This window comes from Xiphophorus hellerii, chromosome 6, assembly GCF_003331165.1.
Source record: "Xiphophorus hellerii strain 12219 chromosome 6, Xiphophorus_hellerii-4.1, whole genome shotgun sequence".
NCBI lineage: Eukaryota > Metazoa > Chordata > Actinopteri > Cyprinodontiformes > Poeciliidae > Xiphophorus > Xiphophorus hellerii.
The window spans coordinates 15,515,363-15,536,946 of NC_045677.1; the positions used below are offsets into that span (position 1 = coordinate 15,515,363).

At 36.4% G+C, this 21,584-nt stretch overlaps 2 protein-coding genes across 2 annotated transcripts in view; both read left to right on the forward strand.

The window, feature by feature from the left end:
• The first annotated feature begins 3,881 nt into the window (after nucleotides 1-3,881).
• prtfdc1b (phosphoribosyl transferase domain containing 1b) lies at nucleotides 3,882-12,310 on the forward strand. Its single transcript, XM_032566453.1, has 9 exons — nucleotides 3,882-4,012; nucleotides 4,230-4,336; nucleotides 5,536-5,719; nucleotides 6,152-6,217; nucleotides 9,903-9,920; nucleotides 11,105-11,187; nucleotides 11,342-11,388; nucleotides 11,480-11,556; nucleotides 11,728-12,310. Exons 1-9 carry the CDS (start codon nucleotides 3,965-3,967, stop codon nucleotides 11,773-11,775), a joined length of 678 nt encoding a protein of 225 aa, XP_032422344.1. The 5' UTR covers nucleotides 3,882-3,964; the 3' UTR covers nucleotides 11,776-12,310.
• Nucleotides 12,311-12,459: 149 nt separating this feature from the next.
• The window catches only part of arhgap21b (Rho GTPase activating protein 21b), a 39,208-nt gene continuing 30,083 nt past the window's right edge, over nucleotides 12,460-21,584 (forward strand). The window contains 2 exon segments of the mRNA XM_032566451.1: nucleotides 12,460-12,682; nucleotides 16,672-16,863. Of these exon segments, the coding sequence (XP_032422342.1) occupies nucleotides 16,792-16,863 (72 nt within the window). The 5' untranslated portion in view covers nucleotides 12,460-12,682; nucleotides 16,672-16,791.

Consider the following 21,584-nt stretch of genomic DNA (forward strand, 5'->3'; position numbering starts at 1 on the left):
CAGTCCTGAATCTGTTTCTAAAAGATATTGTTTTATACTTGCCAAAATACAGTTTCTGTACGGAACCACGGCTGAAGCCAAACAAAACATTGGCTCTGTCTCCCTTCATAGGTTAGCTAAGAAACCTGCAGAACAGGTAATGATAATTTTTTTTCATTATATTTTTTTAATATTGAGGTTTATAAATAGTCCACATAATAAGGCAATGAATTTCTTTTGTTGTTAAACTGTTGCTTATTGACACTATGTATTGTTCCTAAAAATGACTATCCATCTCCCCCAAAAATTATGCAAATTAAATTACATTGACTGTCACATATAAACTAAGTTCAAAGTTAAACTTATAAAAATAATTTTGCCAAAATTATCTGTACGTTTGCAGTTTTTAAAGATGGACATTATTTTCTTTAAAAAAAAAAGAAATACAAACAATATTGCAATTACTATGTGCGACCTGTGTGTAGTGATGCATCATGGTCCCTGGAATACACCAAAAGCGGTGAATTACTCAAATGTGAAAATAGGAATTTTATTATGTACAATTTTTCTCTATGTTTTCATTTTGCATCATGTCCACTTGAAAAATATTAATTGTGGATTTCTGTTTAAGATAACATAAGTGAACCAGCTTTATTCTCTTTAAATGTTTTCTAAAATGGCAAAAGTTTCTAAAGAAAAAAATGGTGGCTGTTAGATGGTGTAATAAAATATTCTCTAGGTAGATTTTACTTCTCAGAGAAGTAAAATTAACCTAGATTTTATGTTTAATCCCCTATATTATTAGAGATAACTGACTTGCAAAAGAGGACTCAGTATTTCCAGTTGCTTTTATAAAATAAAGACAATGGAGCATGTTAGACTATATCATACTTATCTAAAGTAACAGTGGTGGAAGCCATATATCATGTCTTATTCTGGTTTTAAGCTAAGAATAAGTTTCACTGAGTTTTGTTGTCAAGATGGTTTTAAGTCGGGGATGGTTAAAAAAAAACAAAATTTTACATTTTAGGCTGTTTCTGGATTTAATCCAGGATCGCTGGGTGGAGCAAAGCAATCTGGAGTGAAAGAAAGACTGAAAGACACCAGGCTAACCCAAACCAAACACTAATCCATTAAGAGTTTGTTTTATATGGCCTGTTTATGACCAATTCTAACATTCATCCTGGATCAGTCACAACTGGACCCTCCAAGGACAAACAGGAAACAATAAGATGCATTCAGATTCACAGATGTATGTGAAATGTATTAATGTCTTAATAATGTTGGTTTTTTTAATGTCAGTTTTTTTTATTATTATTGATATTGATATCTGTATGAAGTGCATAAAGCGCAGACAGAAAAAAATGATGATATCCTGTATTCAAATCAGACGTGTGACGTTATCTGGCTGGACAGTTGCATGTCTGCCAGAATTACTTTCATACTAACTGAATATCCGTAATTGGCCAAACAACATGCGGGCGAGGGTGCAAGGGAGCAGTTGGCGGTAAAGTCTGCGGACGGTCACAGGCTTTGACTGCTGAGCGAGTGTGAAATGCCAAAGCCAGACTGCTCCCCTGCACCCTGAGGGCACCAGAGGAGCCAGCCTGCTCTCCCCAGCAAAGAGAAAGAGGGCATCAAAAACAATCTGACAAGACTTCACCCAAAAACATCTTCTGGCTTGCATAGCATCGCTCAGCACCACAGTGCTGCGGATGAGCCTGATTATTCCAGCTAGAAGCCCGCAGCTCAGCATCTGAAACAAAAACATGAAGTGAAATCGCTTGAACAGCGAGCAAGTGTTTTATCCTATTTTGAGGGATTTGGTCACGCAGGGTAGTTTTAACACCTCCTTGTTCCCTTTGAGGTGGTGAGAATGTGCAGGGTGATTGAAATCTAATGTTGCTGTTGACATTTGCCTCCCCAGATGACAATGTACTGCTGTTTAAAGGCGGTCTCCATGGAGCAGCATGGGTGGAAGGGCCCAGACACCTTGTCTTCCCTTTTCAACAGCGCCTAGCAGACCTCTCTAATGTGTAGTGACACAACAACCCAGACCCTGCTGCTGCTGGACATGCTGTCCACACAGTTTCCAGGGTGGTCTATTGAAAATACAGTCATTCACACGCTGTCACAGATTATGTTGTACAGTGTGGCAACACAATTTCCTTTAATAAAGAAGTACATTTCCTCTTCACATGTTTTATATTTTCAGACAGTTTATTTTCTGCAGCCTGGCAAATGTGTAAAAGAAAAAGCATGAATATTTAGTTAGATGTTTAGTCAAAACCAGAATAATTATTTTTTTCTAGATAAGAATGTATATGTTTTACATCATTATCATTAAGGTATGGAATGAATGAATGAATGAATGAATGAATGAATGAATGAATGAATGAATAAATAAAAATCCTGACAAGATGTTTAAATTATGCTGTAGCCTTATAGTTTGTGTCAGTTAAAAGTTTGCATAGATTAATGAAGTAACAATCCATAGTACATTATGTAATCAGAAACAGCTTCGTATTTGGGATGGTTTGGTGGCACCATAACTGAACTGCAAAAATCACAGAATAAGTTGAAAAATTAACTAAAGCATTGAAAATTACTTTGAAGACTCTAAAAACTAACTTAAGAATCTAACATGGATTTAAAATTAATTTCTAAAACTAGATAAAAACAATTGCAGAAACCAAGTAATGTTACAGACTTTAAAAATCTACTGAGTGAAGGTCGTGAAAGTGTAATACAGATGCAGACTACAAATAACCATAAAAACTGCTTACTGTAGCATGACAAATAGACTAAGTCCTCTTTCCAAGATGTTTCTAACATGCAATAAACTTACAGAGAGAATAAAAAACTCTAAAGACTAAATCAGACATCATGTGTTAAGGGTAGACATGGTATAATACAATGAAAGCATGTAGATTTCTTCTGGTTTTACTTTTTTTTGCCACACTTAAATGTTTCAAATGTTAATATCAGCCAAATGTTACCTGCTGAAAGACTAAATGATTTTTTTAGATGTTGATTTAATCTATTCAGAGACAAAAAAAATTATACAAGCCAACTTGACTCAATGTGAGAATAGAATTGTCCTCCTTGTTGAATCAGGGATTAAGTATATCAACTTAATCAACCACAACAAGGCTCTGTTTCTCCTTGACCTATACAGTCAAGAAATTATTAATTACCAGTCTAACATCCTGAACTAGACTTCAAAGACCTTGAACCTGGATAAGTCTGCTATATTTATATTGAGATACAATTATACATACTCAGACTGAATTTACTAATTGAATAATGTCTGAAGGCAAATGGTTACACTTCTTTTATTTCATGGTCTAAGAATAAATATAAATCCATGCCAAACGTTTCATATTTTTTATTTGTAAAACTTTTGTAATGACATGTAACATTTGCATTTACTTTATAACAATGTGACATTTTGTGTTGGTCTATCAAATAAAATCTATACAAAATAATACTCTGAAATGTGTGGTTTAAACACAACAGACAGATAAAGCTCAAGGGATATTAATTGCTTTACACAGCACTGTAACCCTTCCTTAATTATTTTCTTCATTGATCTATATTTAAAACAATCCAATATTTGAGTTTTCATTTTAAATCCCATTTGGTAGTCTTTGTTTTTAATTACACAACTGTTTCCACCAAACAGAAGCTTTTAATAGTATCTCTGAAAACAAAGTTGCCTTGCAGACCCTGTCTCTTATCCCGGCTACACCTGAGCCATGTCAACAAAAAGTTGACACGTTTTCAAAGAGAATCACTCGTATCCTGATGTTACTGTAGTATAAATGTTGTGTTAGAGCGCCTCTAGCGGCCGCGGTGATACGCGACAGGCTTCACATTCCCTAACTCTGATGCTCCTCCTCTCTCATCACCGTGCCAAACCCCTCTGTGGGCTTGCACCACCACCTTCCTCAGACAAGACCCTTCTTGTGTTCGACGAGAAAACATGGCAGAAGTTGACGCTCAGGCCGATAGAAGAAGCGAGGGGATTGTGGTAATTTAAAAAGACAACTTCACAGGAAATGGACAAGTGCTCAGTTTATGCGCAATCAGAAACCTTTACGCTCCGTGTAGATTGGTTTTGTCTAAACTAAAGCGGCAGGCGGGCGTTTCTGCTGCAGAGAGTTTGCAGCGTGGAAGCTTGTGTGAATAAGTTGTGATTTTCACTGTACTCCACAGAATAATGTTCATGTTTGACTGTCTCCTCTCAGATCAACGATGACTGGCCAGGTTACAGTTTAGATCTCTTCAACTACCCAACTCATTACTCCGGAGATTTAGACTGTGTCATCATTCCACATGGCGTGATCATGGACAGGTACACTAGTGAAACTGTGTAGATTCCTGCGGCCTAAGCAAGTTTTCTCCTCACATGCCTCCCCTCCCTGCTTTGGTTGCTCTGAGGTTGCATGGAAGTCTTACGTGACCATTAACTAGTCATCAGGGGGAAATCAGAGGTATATCATACACGTTATGTGAGCTCGACTTTCTTGCTTTTCTGTTTTCTGTTAAATGCAAACTTAACAAATAGGGAAAAACTAGAGGAAGAGTTGCAAAGCAAAACTGAAAGGTGTCTGTTTACCTCTGTATTATCCTCAATCGCTGCATACAGCCTGATAGATATCTGCTATATTTAATGTTTAATGATGTATCTGATAAAATGTACCATTGAAGTCCTTCAAATGTTTAATTCATCAAAACTGTTATTGTAGCTAGTAAGTGTATAATTAATAAAACAATAAAAGTTTTCTGTTTTTGTTGTTTCCCAAGTATTTAGCTGTGTTGTTTTGATTTAACATAACTGTTTCCTGTTCAAACCCCTGCTCCATCTCAGTCACCGTGTTCTTGAACATTGGTGTTGGTTCAGATTGTATAGCACCCTCACTTCTGTCAGTCTGCCCCACCGCAATTGTGGCTGTTGCCATCAGCGTGTCAATGTATTGTAAAGCACTTTGGAGTCCTCTGACTTGATGAAGCCCTATACACATGCAGACCTTGTACCATCTTTTTCTCCTGGACTCTTTAGCGATGTAAAATTAGATCAAGAAACACTGGATGTTACACGTTACACAGAGAACGTGTAAGATTCGGTCTCCCAGCAATCTGCGCTCAGGCGAAATTTGGAGGTGTGCACACAAAGGGCCAGTTGAAAAATAACAGAAATATGGCAATTCAGTTAGTTCAAAGTGAACTAAAATGCATATTTTAAAAAAACTGTGTTTGTACCCCACATCAAAGCTGGGGTCTTTTCAAACATGTGTAAATGTAAAAGTTGAAATGAAAAACTTTGTTCTAAATAGAAGGTGTAACTTTAACAGTCAGACATATAACTATGCTAGAACATATTCTATAATAACATTCTTAACATACACTAAATATGTAGGTAGAGCACATCTCGTATAGATGTTTTGCTGTAACTTTGAATTATCAGTATACCATAGTTTTAGTTTTAACAGTGAGGCAGGGATATTTTAGTTGAAGAACTTCTAAACCATTCTCTTTCTTTTCTTTCTGCAGGACAGAACGTCTTGCTAGGAACATCATGGATGACCTCGGTGACCACGACATTGTGGTGCTGTGCGTGCTAAAAGGAGGCTACCAGTTCTGTGCCGACCTGGTGGAAAGGATCAAGGCTCTGAGCCGGAACTCCAACCACACAATCCCCATGAGGGTCCACTTCATCCGACTCAGGAGCTACCTGGTGAGCCCCCCGTCCCGTCCTCTTTCTGCTGCAGTAAAGGGAAGCCGCTGGAGACAGACTGACCTCAAGTGGCTTCTGTTTAAGGATGCTGAGGCTGCTTTAATGGTTGACATTATCAGCCTTGATAGGTTTGTGTCTCATGACTTAGTCAGAAGATGTGTGTGTTACGCTGTCAGCATTATGACAGTGGGATCTTTGTCTAGCTTTAGCTCCGATATGTTTGTTCAGGCGTGGGAGAAAATAAAACAACAGACAAATAGTTGATATGACTGTGGAGTTCCTTTATCGATCGGTTTGTTTTATGCCTGGAGATTATTCTTATTCTCAATAAATTTGCAATTTGAAGAAAAATAATGCAATTCAGCTTTTAAGATATACAGTTTAGTCTTAAATGCTGCTTAACCTCATGTTAAAACACATTTGTTTCTGCAGAATGACCAGTCGACAGAAGATCTTCACATACTGGGAGCAGAAGACCTGTCTTTTTTAGCTGGAAAGGTAAGATTCTCACTGAGAATATCACTGGAGGAAAAAAATGTTGTAACCAAATGCACACATTGATAGAAGGCAAAGTAACCCAAAGTTGTCTAGAGATGACATTTATTGAGCCACTGCGCAGTGACCTCAAGAGGGCAGCCTTTCCTCTAAATTTGCTCCTCCTTCAACCTGACAAGATGGTTCCATAAAGCAGATCAAAGATGGCAGAGTCAGACAGCTCTAATCAGATACCAGCTGTTCTAATGCAATTGTTTAAAGGTTTATTCCACTTTATCTCAGTGTGACCAAAGTGTGAAGTTGGTGAAAATGTGAGGATATAGTCAGTATGTAGATTAGCAGGGTGACGGTAGCTCTGTTGCTTCAGACTCACTGCACAGCTGCTTATCTTGTTATTGCGTAATCACAGTTGGTTCTCCTTTGAGCTGGAGTGGATCCTGACTGTTTACAAAGCTCTGATAATCTCTACACTATCTCCTAAAGTGTCTTCTTGGCCAGTGCTGACCATTGTGGTTGATCACTATTTTGAGAGGTTGCAAGATCGTTTCCTAAACTGTCTAAAACATATTTATCTCCTTGTGGCCAATAGTTAGTGCTCTTTCTATGCATTTATAGAAAATTTTGGAAACACGTTGCAAACATAGTCACACAACAAGATTAAAATAAAAACATTTTGTATAGTTACAACCACAAACTTCCATTTTACTTTGATTTTTTGTGATATACCAACACAAAGATGCACATAAATAAGTGGAAGAACAATATGCATTGTTTTTAAAAAACTTTTATCGATAAAAATATGAGAGGCATAGTATGCATTCTTTGCTTTGATACTCCCAAATAAAATTCAGTTCAACCAAAGGCTTTAGGAATCAACTAATTAGTAAACTACTTCTAGCTGTAGGTATTTTATTCAAAGTAGAAATCGAACTGTTCTTTGAAGGGCTCAAAGGTCGAACAAACCACAACATGAGGATCTAAGAATACAGCAGGCAGGGATAAAACTCTGTAGAAGTCAGGACAGGGTTAGGTTATGCAAAGTCTCAAGCTCTTTATGCATCGTCCCATTCACACAGCTGTAAACCTGCCAAATCACACTGAAAAATCGCACAAAGAAAGCCTGTCTGCAAGCTACAGAGATTCACAGCTCCAGTTGGAGAATCTGTTGAAAGGATAACTGTTAGTTTCACGCTCCACAAATCTGGCCTTTATGGAAAACTGGCAAGAAGAAAGTCATTGTTTAAAGAAAGGCAATAAAAGTTTTAGTTTCAGTTTTCATTCATGTAGGGAACCCCGCAAACATGTAGAGGTGCAATGTAGACCAGACCAAAATTAAATTTTTTACTACTACATGCTAGATATTTGTGGTGGAACACTAATTCTGCTCATAACTATGATTACTTCATCCTGTGAAACATGGTGCTTTCAGCATCATGCTGTAAGGATACTTTTCTTCAGCAGTGACAGACAGTGAAGTTGGCCAAAGTTTGTTAATAAATTACAGTGCAACACTGGAATAAATCCTGTTTGAATCTGCAGTAGACGTCAGGCTGGGGTGGAGACTTAAATGCCACTAGCAAATAACCCTGGTCGTACAGTCAGAGCTACAATTGAATTGCTGAACTCGACAACTAATCATGTGTTAGAGTGGCCTATTCAATGTTCAGACCCAAAGCCATCCCGCAGCAAGATTTGACATTTGATATTTCCATACTCTTTCCTTCCAGGATGATTTAATTTATTTATTTATTTTATTTATTAATTATTTTTTTTTTTCAGAAAAGAATGAGCAAAAGAAATCAGTCTCCTCAAAAGAGTTTTGCATACCTACAAAACTGACAAAGGATGGGTGGGTGTGGGTTTGGGGTGAATATGAATGCATAGTACAATTTTCAAACGATGGCTTGAATAAAGTTTGGAAAACCATGTCTTGTGTTTCTCTTTCACGCTTAGTCTCTAGTTTCTGTTTAACAATTTAAAGTCACTATAAAATACACTGATGTTTGTGGTTGAAGTGTGTCAAAATGAGAAAAAATAATTGGTAGAAAAATAAAATCCAAATGGACATGTGATTCTGTTATCTTTAGTTTATTCATTACTCAGTATTTTATTTGGTAATTGTGTGAAAGTGCTAATCACAGTAGTTTTTTATGTAACATAAAATAAGTTGCAGACCAACATAAGTTTAGTGTAAAAGCGCTGAACTTTTTGGGTTTTCTATTTTTGCATCTTTTCTATTCAAAAGCTTTTAGAAACGTTCTCCTGGAATGGAACTGGATGCTCCTTTTTAAAGCATCCATTTCCCAAGACATTCTGTACCTGAACAAACACAATCTATCAATTTCCCTTCAAGTAAATCTAAGTCTCTAAGCCTTATGTTTTTATTATTCGCTAATAATTAAAACATAATTTTGCTTCTTAAATATGGAAGTACATTTGTACATGATTCCTTCTAGCAGCATCATATTTGCTAGTACCGTCATCACAATCTTAATCAGTATACAAATATACATTAAATTCAATTTGCATTTCCATTTTGCTTTTGTTCATCGAATGTAGAGATTTGTACCAGTGTCTTTAGCTACTCTGCAAGTGTTTTCATTACAAATCTGCATGTCTGTGTGCACGGATCAATTTTTAATTTTTACCGAACTCATAAGTTAGTGAACCTATTTTTAGAGTGCCAATCTAATGCGTCATCACCTCATTTGATTATTCACATTCGACTTTTCCCTCAGCTGGACAGGAGTCTGTCCTGTAGCCAGATTCAGTCCACTGTACATACCTACTGTACTGAAAAGGTAGCAAGTCTGACTTACTGTTTTACAATTTTCTTGCAGTATTTCAAGTGTCTGTGCGAAGTTCTCAAGCTCCATGTGTCTGGAAGTAAAATGTGGCTGCAACTTTGTTACTTAAGACAGCCTAGCTTTACTGATGAGAGCCAACTGTGAAATTGTGAAATGTTTAAATAGGTGGTTTCACTTTTCCCTCAGACCCTTTCTACTTTTCACATACCTCATCAGTTTATATATCTCATAGGTTCCTTATTTAGTCCGGAGGACAAATTTAAAGGAATAAGGAGATGTAAACAAAGCACAATTACATGCTTGGATGAACCTTTTATTAGCAAACTATAGTAAATTGTAGATATGTAACTTGCTTCCTGGCCTAGATGAGATGAAGCAAAGCTTAGATTGTGCCTAGATTGTGATTTGTGGCAAGTTTTCAGTTGTTTAGACAGGCATCTGCAGAATTTCAGCAATTGCACAGACATTCAGATTAGTGTGGCTGATGAAAAGTTTGCCAATCTCGATGATGTAGAGATTTTTCTGGTTCAGTCTTTATCTTGAGGACAGATGCATATTTAAGAAGATGAATAAAAGCATTACTAATCTAAGGTCAGAGTTAGAACATGTGATTGGGTGTGGTGCTGCTGATGTTTCACTACTTCTGCATTAAGTCATCTAAAAATATATATTTCCTTTTAGATTTGAGTGTGCTTTCTGAACTAAACATGTTTTGATGTTGTGAATCATAGTTTATATATATATATATATATATATATATATATAACTTTGTAGTGTCAAAGCAAAATGTATGCGATTTATTCAACAAAGTAATCTGCTTCTAATCAACCATCATTGTTTGCTCTGTTTCCTCTCTCCTCTCCCCAACATGCTCTCATAAGAACGTGCTGATTGTTGAGGTGAGTCAGTCTTGTACTTACTGTTTCCATTTTGCAAAATAGACTCATTGTATATGCACTGGGCTGACTGTTTTCCAGGTCGCGAGGGGCCATTTAAAGTTTGCCTACCAGAAAAACTGGGTTTTAACATGAGGAAAACTTTCTTTAATTAGCTGACCTATATTCAAGAAACAAGAGGCTGCTTTTCAGATCATGTTCACTAACTTTGTCATGCAAGCAGAAAAACTCAGCTCTTATATTAGGAATCAGTGTGCTGGACAAAAAACAGCATACTTATAGAAATTCATAATGATTGCTTACAAAGATCAGAGACTGGGTGAATATGTTTTTTGTCACTTATTGCACTATTTAGTGGGAACATCTGCAGTAGTTAGTTGCAAAGTTGTTGGAGTATTTTATTTCTTTGATGTTGGCACCTTCTAAGTTTTAGAACCCTTAAAAGTTTCAATTCTAGTATGTGTTCATACTTAAGTGAATAATGTTACCATGTGGTAGATGTGGGTGATGGATTTGCTTTTGGTTCCATCTCTTTCTGCTATCCAGTTTAAATTTTTGAGGCACCACTAGCTGCTTTTTCTTTAAAAAACATGTTTCCAACAACCTCCTACACTTCCACAATTTGCTCTGTTCAGTAGCAAAGGATGTCGGCGCACCTAGACAACAAATAGCTTTATACCAAAAAAACCTAAAAAGAGCAATTCAGCAGGAAATAGACATACAAATAACAATAAATGAAATCAAAATGAAAAACAATTGGATAGATTTTAGTCTTTTCATATCATGAAATATATCATATCATATATGAAAACAACCTTACCCTTTTAATACCGTATAACTTTATAATGGCAACAGATCTTTTTTAACTTTTTCTTTGACCAAGTGCATAACAAACCACATTTAAGTAGCTTATGTAAAGCTGGACGCGTGAAATTGATTGTGTGTCAAGATTTTTTTTTTTTGCAAAAGAATGTATAAAGCCTATCCGTGTTTGTATAAAATATCATATGATTTCTGGGAAAGCGAAATTGATGCTCGTTAACTGTTGTGTAATAATAGCAGAGGGAGACAGTGAGAAGATTCTCTTTCACTGTGATGTGAAACTCATCATTGTCTGCATTTCCACATCGGCATTTATTCCCAACCCAGTGTTTTTTTGTTGTTTTTGTATGTGTTCCCGCTCACAGGGCATTGTTGGCACCGGAAAGACAATGGAGACTCTTCTAGAGCATGTAAAAGCCTTCAAACCCAAAATGATCAAAGTTGCAGGGTAAAGAATGTTCACTTGTTTCACCAAATTCCTTCCTTTCAGTCAAGACACATACAGACCAAACTACTTCTATTTTTGTTTTTTTCAATTACGACATTTTAATAAGCAGTCTGGCGCGTATGGTGTCGAATAGTATCTGCTTTTGTTTCCCCAGGTTGCTGGTGAAGAGAGTTCAACACAGCTTAGCCTCTGTTCCCGACTGTAAGTAACTGATAAAACATTTTTCTGTAGCTGTAAGATGATTGGAAAACATTTTCAGTTTACATTTGTCTTTTCAATGCACTTCTTTCAGATGTTGGCTTTGAAATACCCAATCGTTTTGTGGTCGGCTATGCTTTGGACTACAATGAGTATTTTAGGGACCTCAATGTAAGTCTTCATTTCAGACAACAAAGACTCTGTTTAGCAGGAGGCCTTGGAATAATAGTCCAGTTGCACTGACTGTCACACGTGAATCAACTAAATACACTTTTGTTTTGAATGTTTTTGGCTTACATTCTGGAGTTTGATTGTGCTTTTTCCTCTTTCTTTTTTTTTAAGCACATTTGCATTATTAGTGAAAGTGGCAAGAAGAAATATAAGGTCTGAAGACAAACGGCGACAGAAGGCTCCGTCATGCGAATGTCCTTTTTACAACAAGCCCAGACATTTTTCTGCCGTTCTCTGACAAGTGGCTGTGATTGCATCTAATCCCCAACTATTGCTGTGGTTACATTTCATTTTAAATGTTTATAGTTCAATAGGGAAACACACCACAAGTATTTGTGATTATATTTTTTAATATAAGGAAATAGTCACACTATATTTGTTTACATATACAAAAAGCTGCTTATATTTAAATAAGGCCTTGATAATAGGGATTTTTATGCTGTAACATTGTATGTAAACAACAAAGAAAACCTTTACAATGAAAAGTATAAGATATTTTAATTCAATATGAACACTTAATAATTTTCCTTGATGTTTTTACAGTTTTATTAGGCTACTCTTCTATCTATGCTCAGGAGCCAACAATGTACAGTAGTATTGTCAAAACTAAGTGTCCTAACTACCTCTGACTTTTTCTATTCCCAAGTGTTTGAGATAATTTCTTTTAACACATTGTTTTAAAAATTGAAAAAAATGGGTGTAGGGAATAAAAATATTTCAAATGTGAAAGTATTCTTATGTGGATGAAATGACTAATGGTGACCAGAAAAAAGTGATATGAAAGCACATTGACTTTAACACTGGTAGCTTTTTATGCACTAGAGGAAAAGTAAATGGGTCCAGTCATTCGTGCATCTAGGATTAAGTTTTTTTTTTTTTTACATTTCTGTGTACTGCTACTAAATGAGAAACATTCCAATGAGTTCTTGCAACTTAAAGTCCTAGAAGATCATATGTTCATTGTTCTTCACTTATCAGAAACCAGGGGACGGAGGAAACTGGGAAACCCAGACAGCCACACAATATTCTGGGTGATTGCAAGACAGACGTCATGTCTTGTCATGTGGTATGTGTCAAGTCATCAAACCAATACAGTATCTAACAAGATGGATAAAATGCTGTTTCTGAATGATTACTTGAGAAAAAAAAAAGCTATCAATACCAACCTGAGCCTGTGTCAAAAAGTAATTGCCCCTTGAACCTGCAACAACTGCAGTCCATCAAGTGCTTGTATCAACAGTGAGCCTTTTGCTTTGCTGTCAGTATGAATTTTGACCCAGTCTTCTTTGCAGAGTTAAGTCACAGTGGCTGGTATGTGAGTATGAACAGCCACTGCATCTTAAAGTCTGGACTTGGAGTAAGCCACTCCAAAACTTTAATTTTGTTGTTTTGAGCCTATGAGAGGTGGTGTACTTTAGATCTGCTAAATAACCCAAATGCGTTGAGCTTAGTCACAAATAAATTTGTTCCTTCAATATTTGTCAGTTCACAGAGTATTTTCCAAAAAGTCTGGGAAAGAAATCATAAGGGTATTCTTGGGAAATGTGAGATGGGCCTCTCTTTTTATTCATTTGTAGTTCCTCACTAGTCAATTTGGGTGGCATTATGCTTTGACAAAACTATGAACCCCAAGAGGAAAATAATTTAGTCAGGCTTCCCTTAATCATTGCCAAGCATGATGGGGGAACTGCTTGTAAAAGCAGTTTTACATGAAAACATGTTTTGGCTTACAATAATTAAAGGATGTCTTTTAGTATTTTCAGTACACCCTACATCTGTGGTTAGACAAAACTTTGTCAGTTGGTCTGTGCCTGGATATTTTATTTTTCATTGGCCAGAGAGGGAACATAAAACTCCAAGTTAATAGTCTAGGGAGGCTTAAAAGGAGAAAAAAAAAGAGGTGACCCAAATATGAACCAGTAAAGGAACAAAAGCGAGTTTGATGCTTCGGGTCGCTTTTCTCATTGTTTACACCTGACATTCGACTCTCACTATCTAAGCTGGGAACATGAAGTGCCAGAAGGACGAAACCGTTTTCGTCTTGGCTCTTACAGGGTCTTTTGGGGTTTACAGGTAACTGACTGACCTTTCAACAGAACTGAGCTCAAACACAATAATGTCTTGATTAAATCCTTCAACAGAAGAATATTACCACATTCTCTAGATGCAAGGTTCTCAAACTGTTGTCCAAATATCACTGTTCAGACTCACAGGACATTTTGTACATGCCAACTGTTATGTAGCTAAAGAGTAACAACCAAAAGTGCTAAGTAGAATATTTGGAGAATACCCACTATAAAGTGAAATGAACAGTAAACTATGACGTCAGTCAAGAATTTACTACAGTGATTTATACAGGGGTTGGGCTTTAAAGATGGATGGCTCACAATACAATACAATATAAATACAAATTAATATTTTTTGTACTTATACAGGCCTGGAAAATACTGAAATTCTATATTTCCACAGACTGTCTACCTATAATTGTTAATTTGGCGTTTTTTTCCCCCCTCAATTATATGAAGTTCTATCCCAATCTTTGAAGGCAATTAAAATAAATATTCGCAGTAACCCATGACTTAAAAACAGATTTTAATATATATAGGCACAACCGACTGGACAGTACTGCCTAATGAAAGTCTCCTCCCTGAACTGACCTCTGCAACAAAAGCTGCCAGCTCCAAGAACAGGTGGCCCCTTATGTTAGAGAGGCATAAAAGGAACATTTGTTCAAGCCCTGGGAGACGGGGTACTGATTTAAATCCGCACAATTTGTCTCTTGGGTTGAGATGTAATTTTAATCGTAGCTATTCTTTGATCAGAAATGCAATCTAAATACACTGCGGTATGCGTGAAGACATTTTCCGCATCAAAATACCCAACTCGACCTCACATTGAACCACAGCATGTGATTTATTCTTTAACCTTGTGTGTAGAAACTACAGCGGTTTGTGGTTACAAAGCATATGCGCAGTAAGTACAGAGCTTGTAAACAGCACGCCAATGTGTATTGGCATTCATAGTTTCGTTTTTCTTTTCTTTTTTTATTTTACAAAAAAAAAAAACGTTTTGAGGGAACGATTAAAAAAAGTTTTGAACACAAACTACTTAATTCCGTAAACCCCTACCTGATTGGGTCGCTTCAAATGAAACGCCGCCTGTGATTGGTGGAGAGAGCCCTATTCTATGAAGGTGGACTCCCAGGGAGTCGGGAAAGCTGGAAAGAAAAAAAAAAAAAAAACTCCAGCCACAAAACTGCACCATGCGCCTCCACTCATTGGTTTTGGATTAATCACCGGGAAGTCGATAATGCTGACATTTTATGGATTCTTTGGGCAGTTTCTGAAGAAATACAAACTCACACACGATGTGTTTAGTTTTTTACTCGCTTTTAAGGACAACCGCTGCCTCAGTTTGGCTCCTGTTATGACGCTTCTCAACTACACAGGTAACTTTGTTAACAACTCCAACCATGTTAGCATAGACGCTAACCGCTAGCAGCAGCTGTGTTGTTTGTTTATTTTCTCAATTCACAGACACACGTAGCTGTGTACTAAAACGCGAAATGTTGGCGTGGTGTCTCATATGTGCTTTCTAACTTTTCTCGATGATAATTTGTGAGTAGTAACAAAACCCAAAGCGTCTTTTGTTGAGCGCTGGAGAACAACAGCTCGACACGCTGCGTTCGTACTCTATCGATCTCATAGAGGCAAAAACGACAAGGTTCCTCAAAACACAAAACTCTCGTTTTGTTATTGGAGACAGAATAACAACCAAAATGAATTTATACTTTACACACTAACTATGTAAAGTAGTTTTAAAGTCATCCACTGTTTTTCCGCCCTGGTGGTCCACTTGTTGCTGGCCATTCATTAGGCTGACCTGATCATCCATGTTTTGTTCTCCCGTAATATCGTTTTTATTTAGCTTTTGGGTTAAATATCGCTGCAAATGCTGCCTAGTTCATGTTCAGTGATGTGTGTGGTTGTGTTGGGTTAGATTACTTAGAGCTGAGATCAGTATCATAATGCATATTTTATGAAAAGGCTTCCGATACTCACGTAATGTACGTAAATAATAATACCTGCTATGAATCCAGAAATTGTATTTAATACGTTTTGATGCCGATACCAATGTAGAGTTGTTCTATTTATTTATTTTAATCAAAGTTAAAACAACCTTGTTATTAATATTGGTTGTTCATATTGTTAATATTGGTCTTTACGTTTGAATAGGTTACTGGATCTTTGTTTATTTGTACATATGAAATAATGAAATGGGTTAATTACTAATTAACCTAATTTGTAACCTTCTGAAAAAAAATAGAAAAACATTTTTGGCACATGAAAAATGTTTAAAATGTTCAGACTAAACATTCAAGCAAATCTTCCCTAGTGTTGTCACAATGATACTTTTAAACAAGCAGAAAAACATAAAATGAAATTGTTCTGTTGGTGTGCTAGTTTATTGTTAGACGGTTTCCTGGCTTTTTAGCCAAGATCTGGTGTAATTACAGGAACAGATTTTGTAATCTGATTATGTAACCCATATACCATGTTACTGACTAATTACTAATTTTGTCCAGTGGAGCAGTTTTTTTCTTTCACTTTCTTACATTCATATAGAAACCGATCAGACTTTTTCTGGATGATACAAATTGCCTTTTTTTAGGTCCAAATTTCACGTGTTAAAGAAAAATCCAGCATTTTACTTTCTGAGCAACAATCAAAGCTGAACTAATAAAATTCTGCCAATTTTCAATCAATTGCTAGTGCATCTCTTGTCAAATTGTTTACTTATTTCTTCATACAATGGCACAGACTTACTCTTTTTTTTTTCTCCTAAAAGTTAAACTATGAGTTAATAATACATTTAGATCTCAAACAGAGATGCTCTTCTTTATGAATACACAGATTCCCTGTGTCTCTCACTGGGAACCAGTCCATTCCGGGTCTCAGATAGTGTGGCTTGTCAGAACTGCACAGTGGATTCTTAAGTTTAAAGTTTAATAAATTAAACAAAAATACTTAACCTTGTAATATGTTTCTATAACAGATGGACTAGGAGAGCTAGCCGCCATGGAGGTATAAATCCAAACAGGACATCTTTTCTTGGATTTTGCGGGAGCTTGTCAATGTGGGCGTTTACGGACAGCAACATTTCCATTGAAGTTGAATGATGGCATCACGTTGGGCTCCCACTTTTGAAGAAGATGAGCGGCAACAAGCAAGATCTTCGTTTTGTGAGGTGAGAGCAGTTACCGTTAGAAACTTATAATATATTGGTGCTAACATTAGTATCGATAGTTTGATTTTCGTGGATGCAAGTTTTGCTTCGAATTATTTTTGATTCTGTAAGATGTTTTTGCTGTTTATCTCAATACTGATTGTTTATTCTAGTTTCATAATTGTGTGGTGTTACATTGGGACAGAGCATGGAAAAAACATAATTTTGGGACTAAAGACCTTTTGGAAAACTGAAAAGTTAGAATAATAAAAAAGACGTTTTGAGGCTTAACACCCAAAATTAAAACTACCCCTTAAAGCACTGATGCAGCGCAATTACTTACAAATATATCATCAATACAAATTATTTGTGTGCATTATTCATTTCTCAAAGGACAGATTGGAGTGCATTAATTGTTGCCTAATAGATTCAAAGCATTTTTTATGCTAGCATAATATTTAACCAGTTGGACAGAGTTTCGCAGCAGCAGATGTTCATGCCGGACACAAATAACATTACCCAAATTGCTAAAGGTCACAGAGCGTAGGAAGAGGGGAAAGAAGATAATAGACATAAATTGTAACTGCCTTCTTCATTGCAATATTTACAAGATTTTCCAATATCATGTAGCCCTACAAAGCACTCCTAAAAAAACTAGACATGACTACAAGTTGTTACTAAATTAGTCTGCAGTGTAGATTAACACATTGAAAAGAAATACTATAATTTGATTAAAAATGTATTTAAGCTTATGATTTATGGAGTTAGGCGGACAAAACGACAGTGCAGCTGCTTGTTTAAGCCTCAGATTTTTAAGATGTAGCCCCAGTAATACCAGACAGGGACACCATCTGCTCCTCTAAAAGTGTCACCTGCTTCAGATTCTCATATTGTGGTGAATATCCTGGTCGCTGGTCTGGTAAGTAAGTCACAGATTTTTGAGAGACTTGGTTCTTACACCCAATTGCAGACAGAATACTGCTGTCAGTGAACTGAAAATGTTAAGTTTCATAATAGCAGACCCCATCACACAAATGGACTAGGCATAATTAAGCATCTTTCAGAATGCAGGGGTTAGCTCTGTAATGGCGTGAAGACAAACCCTTAGTTCAGTCTGAGGAAATCCTCCTTTTAGTCGTCTGTCTAATCAAACTACCGCCTTAACCAGCTCATGCTAGTTTTGATCTGGAAAATCCCCTGGAACTTTTGTTTCAGGGGAAGTTTTGAAAATTAAAATATTGGATGAAATAAATCAAGAATTTTCCAAGGAGTAGACTAATTTACAAATATGTCTTGGAAATGAAATGTGATAGAAATCAGTCAGAATAGGTTCTGACATGCCTTTTTTTTCCCCCCCGTAGAAAGCATGTTTTTGCCTGAGCTGTAAACAAGGAGTAAGAGACGTGGTGTCTCAACAAAGCATTGCTCAGTTTGGAAGTTCTCAGGAGCTAACTTTGTTAACATAATGAAGGTCCTAACAAAATCACAAATTCATTATGTTGGCTCACAAAAAAAATATTTGACTGCTTTTTATACTAGCTCAGTTTGGTCGACTTTCTAAAGTTGAGAGTTTTCATGCTCTCATTTCGTTTTGAAAAAGATTTGAAAAAATATTATCTTTGATTTGTATCAGAAGCATTTGTTGAAGAATTTGTCTTGTTTTCCTCTTTTCTTTTTCCCTGGGAAAAAACCCCAACTGACATTAAGGGTCTGTCTGGCTTATCAGCTGAATAGTGCGTGGTATTTAAACAAAGCACACAGATCTTCAGATTAGGTGCTGATAAAACTGCTACTGTTTGGATATCTCTATTTTTTTATGCTGCTTTATTATATTTACTATATCAAGCTGACTTTTAGGATTCAACTGGAACTTTTAATTGTTCATAATCAGCTTTTTCATATTGAGGTGTACCTACTTTTCCTTTTCCAGTAGAACAATAGAAATGTGCAGCGACTTAAATTGATTCTTGTAGATTAGGAAGTCCAAATCCATATTTAGAGCTGTAGGAGGGATATTGACCTCCCCCTGCCCTCAATCTCAGTCCCAGCAATCTTAGCTTCATTAAATCTCATTGTTTGTCTCATTTAGGATGGCTGTCTTTTACAGAAGAGTCTGTGCAGGCAACGCATGGCTAACTGATGGCAATCGGAAGGGCAAATTTACCCTCAATTGGATAGAAGAAGTCTGTTACTTCCTGTTGTGTTAAGGTTGTGTCTGCAGTGTCTCTGGAGAAAACAGAAGAGATGGCCTGGGTGATTCAGTTTTTCCTTATTGTGCCAACTCTTTGAAGTAAAACACTTGCCTGTGATGTATTCCCTCCTGGTGTAGATAACTCATGAAATCTTGAATGGTGAGTCATTAGTGACAAACTAAGCAGAAAGAGCTGACACAGCAAGTCACTAATAAACTGTCACAGTCAATTTGGTTGGTTGCAATAACATTTTTTTTTACCAACCAAGGTTTCAGGTCAAGATATAAGTTGGTCATTTACAATATTTTTGTAAATGTTGTGATGCTATGGAATAGCATGAGTTCCCATTTAGAATTACACGTAGTAATTTATTACTTTTGCAAAAACCAATGTAGGCTGATGTTAGTTTAATTAACATAATCTTTGGACCAGAAGTTGACTTTTTCTTTAGTACCCAGTGTGTCTAATATAATATTTTAATTTTAATCTAATTATAAAGTACATGGAAAGCCAGAGTTCCACCTTACATTGTTTATATTATAGTGTTAGCGTTTGTCTTTTGATTAGTCTACAGTGATAACTTTTGTTTAGTTATCACTGTGTCCAGCCTGCATGACAAATAAAAAAATGGAAGAATATCCAGATTTTGTAATAAATGTGTGATTTTCCCAACTCTGCTAGAGGCCAGGAACAAGTATCCCAAAGATGAAACATATAATTTCCCATCTGGTGTTCCAACAACAAGAACTAACATGTCTTCAGCTTTATCTAACCTCACCAGCACCTTGTTGCCTTCTCATGTGCGACACATCTTAGGATGAATGGTTGATCAACCGTTCATGGTAATTCTGTGCAAAATCTCTTGTTTCAGACATAGGTAGTTTATAGTAGATATGGACAGAGAGGCTAATATGAAACCAAAGCTGTGTGCTGGAACAAATAGATGACACTTTCATGTTGATATGAATCAAATCCGTCTGTAAATGTTACTGAGAGATGCGGGAGCTGGTGGCCTTGAACAGATAAGACGAGCACAGCATGCTCCTCAGGTCATTTGACAGAAGTTGGTGTGTTTAGCACAGTTTCTGTACTTTTCACTGCTTTCACACCACTGCTTACATTTGCTGAATAGTTTTAACCTTTATGGGTCTGAACAGATTTTGGCTGTTTTTGGATATTTTAAATTTTGCCTCTATGTACCATATTAGAAAAATGTTTAGCATCTGTGTTTGGTATTCGTTTATTCAAAACATCTCCAACATAGTGATTTTTTTTTCTTAAATTACTTAAAACAAAATACCATTTATTACATTTTTTTGTAATGTAGTGGTCTTTAAAACAAACTGTCCAGGACTACGTGGAGAGCTCCACCACTGCTTGTAAAGAGTGAAAATGTGACAAAATCATTTGTAAAAACTGAAGGTAATAATACTGTATAAAATATTTCTGCTCATATAGAAAGGTGAAAATTTAAGTCCTTAAATAACACCTAAAAAAATAATCACATCCGTGTCTTTGAAGTGAATATTTGAGTTTGTCGATCTATGTTAAGATAAAAGGATAAACACTGACACCTTGTTTTATTTGTCATTTTTATGGCAGGTTCCCCACTTGATCCAAATAGATCAGTATCGGATGATTTGACCACTTTTTATATTTTTATAAAATGCCCAAAAAAAAAAGCATAAACATATACAGAGAGAAATGCAATACCTTCTTATCTTATCTTACGTTCGGAATAATATTTTTGTATGGTCAATATAACTCCTTTTTTTATATGGTATGTTAGGGATCAAACGAAAACTGGGCGACACTATGTGCTAAATTTGAATCACACTGTAGTGAGCAATGAATCTTAATGGTTAGATCACTTAAAAAATGATTTGCACAGATTTTGCACAAGCATTTCAAGTCGAAACATTTGTGGCAATTTAGTAAATTACGTAAAATTCCTGACGTACTGTACGGAAATGTTAGACCTGCAGGACTTGGTCTACTTAATACCTTCAGTGGGACTTCTGGTTTTATTGTAAATACAAATAAATTAGTGGGGTTTAGAGCTACTAACAATAAAAGTCCCAAGTCCTGTCATTGCTGTATAGGACACATGTAGCATGAATAATGATGCTTCTGACCTTGTCTGGAGCTCCAAGGCTGATACGTCAAGGACCCGCTGCTTTGCCCTCCATATCATTATCCCTGGCTTTTCACAGCATGGTGCTCGGTTTAACTGGGATGTGGCGTAGAATTTAGCAGCCAACAGAGAACCAAGTTTCCTCACATTTTGAGGTTGTGGTATTTTCAGGTCTGATGTCATGTGATGTGATAATGTGTCATTGAATAACATCAACATAGCTTTTGTGTGCAAAAGGATTGTAGGGCTTTAAATTAAGGGTGAAATGGAAATCATGTTCTTGTCAGGTTACCCTGTATTTGGGTACTAAAATGTGTGGCGTATAAACAGCTGTGTATGTTCAGTAAATCATCCAATTCTTAGAAGTGGCTTTGATGTGGTTGGTTTCCCTCAATCTCAGCCTTTACAGTCTTTCT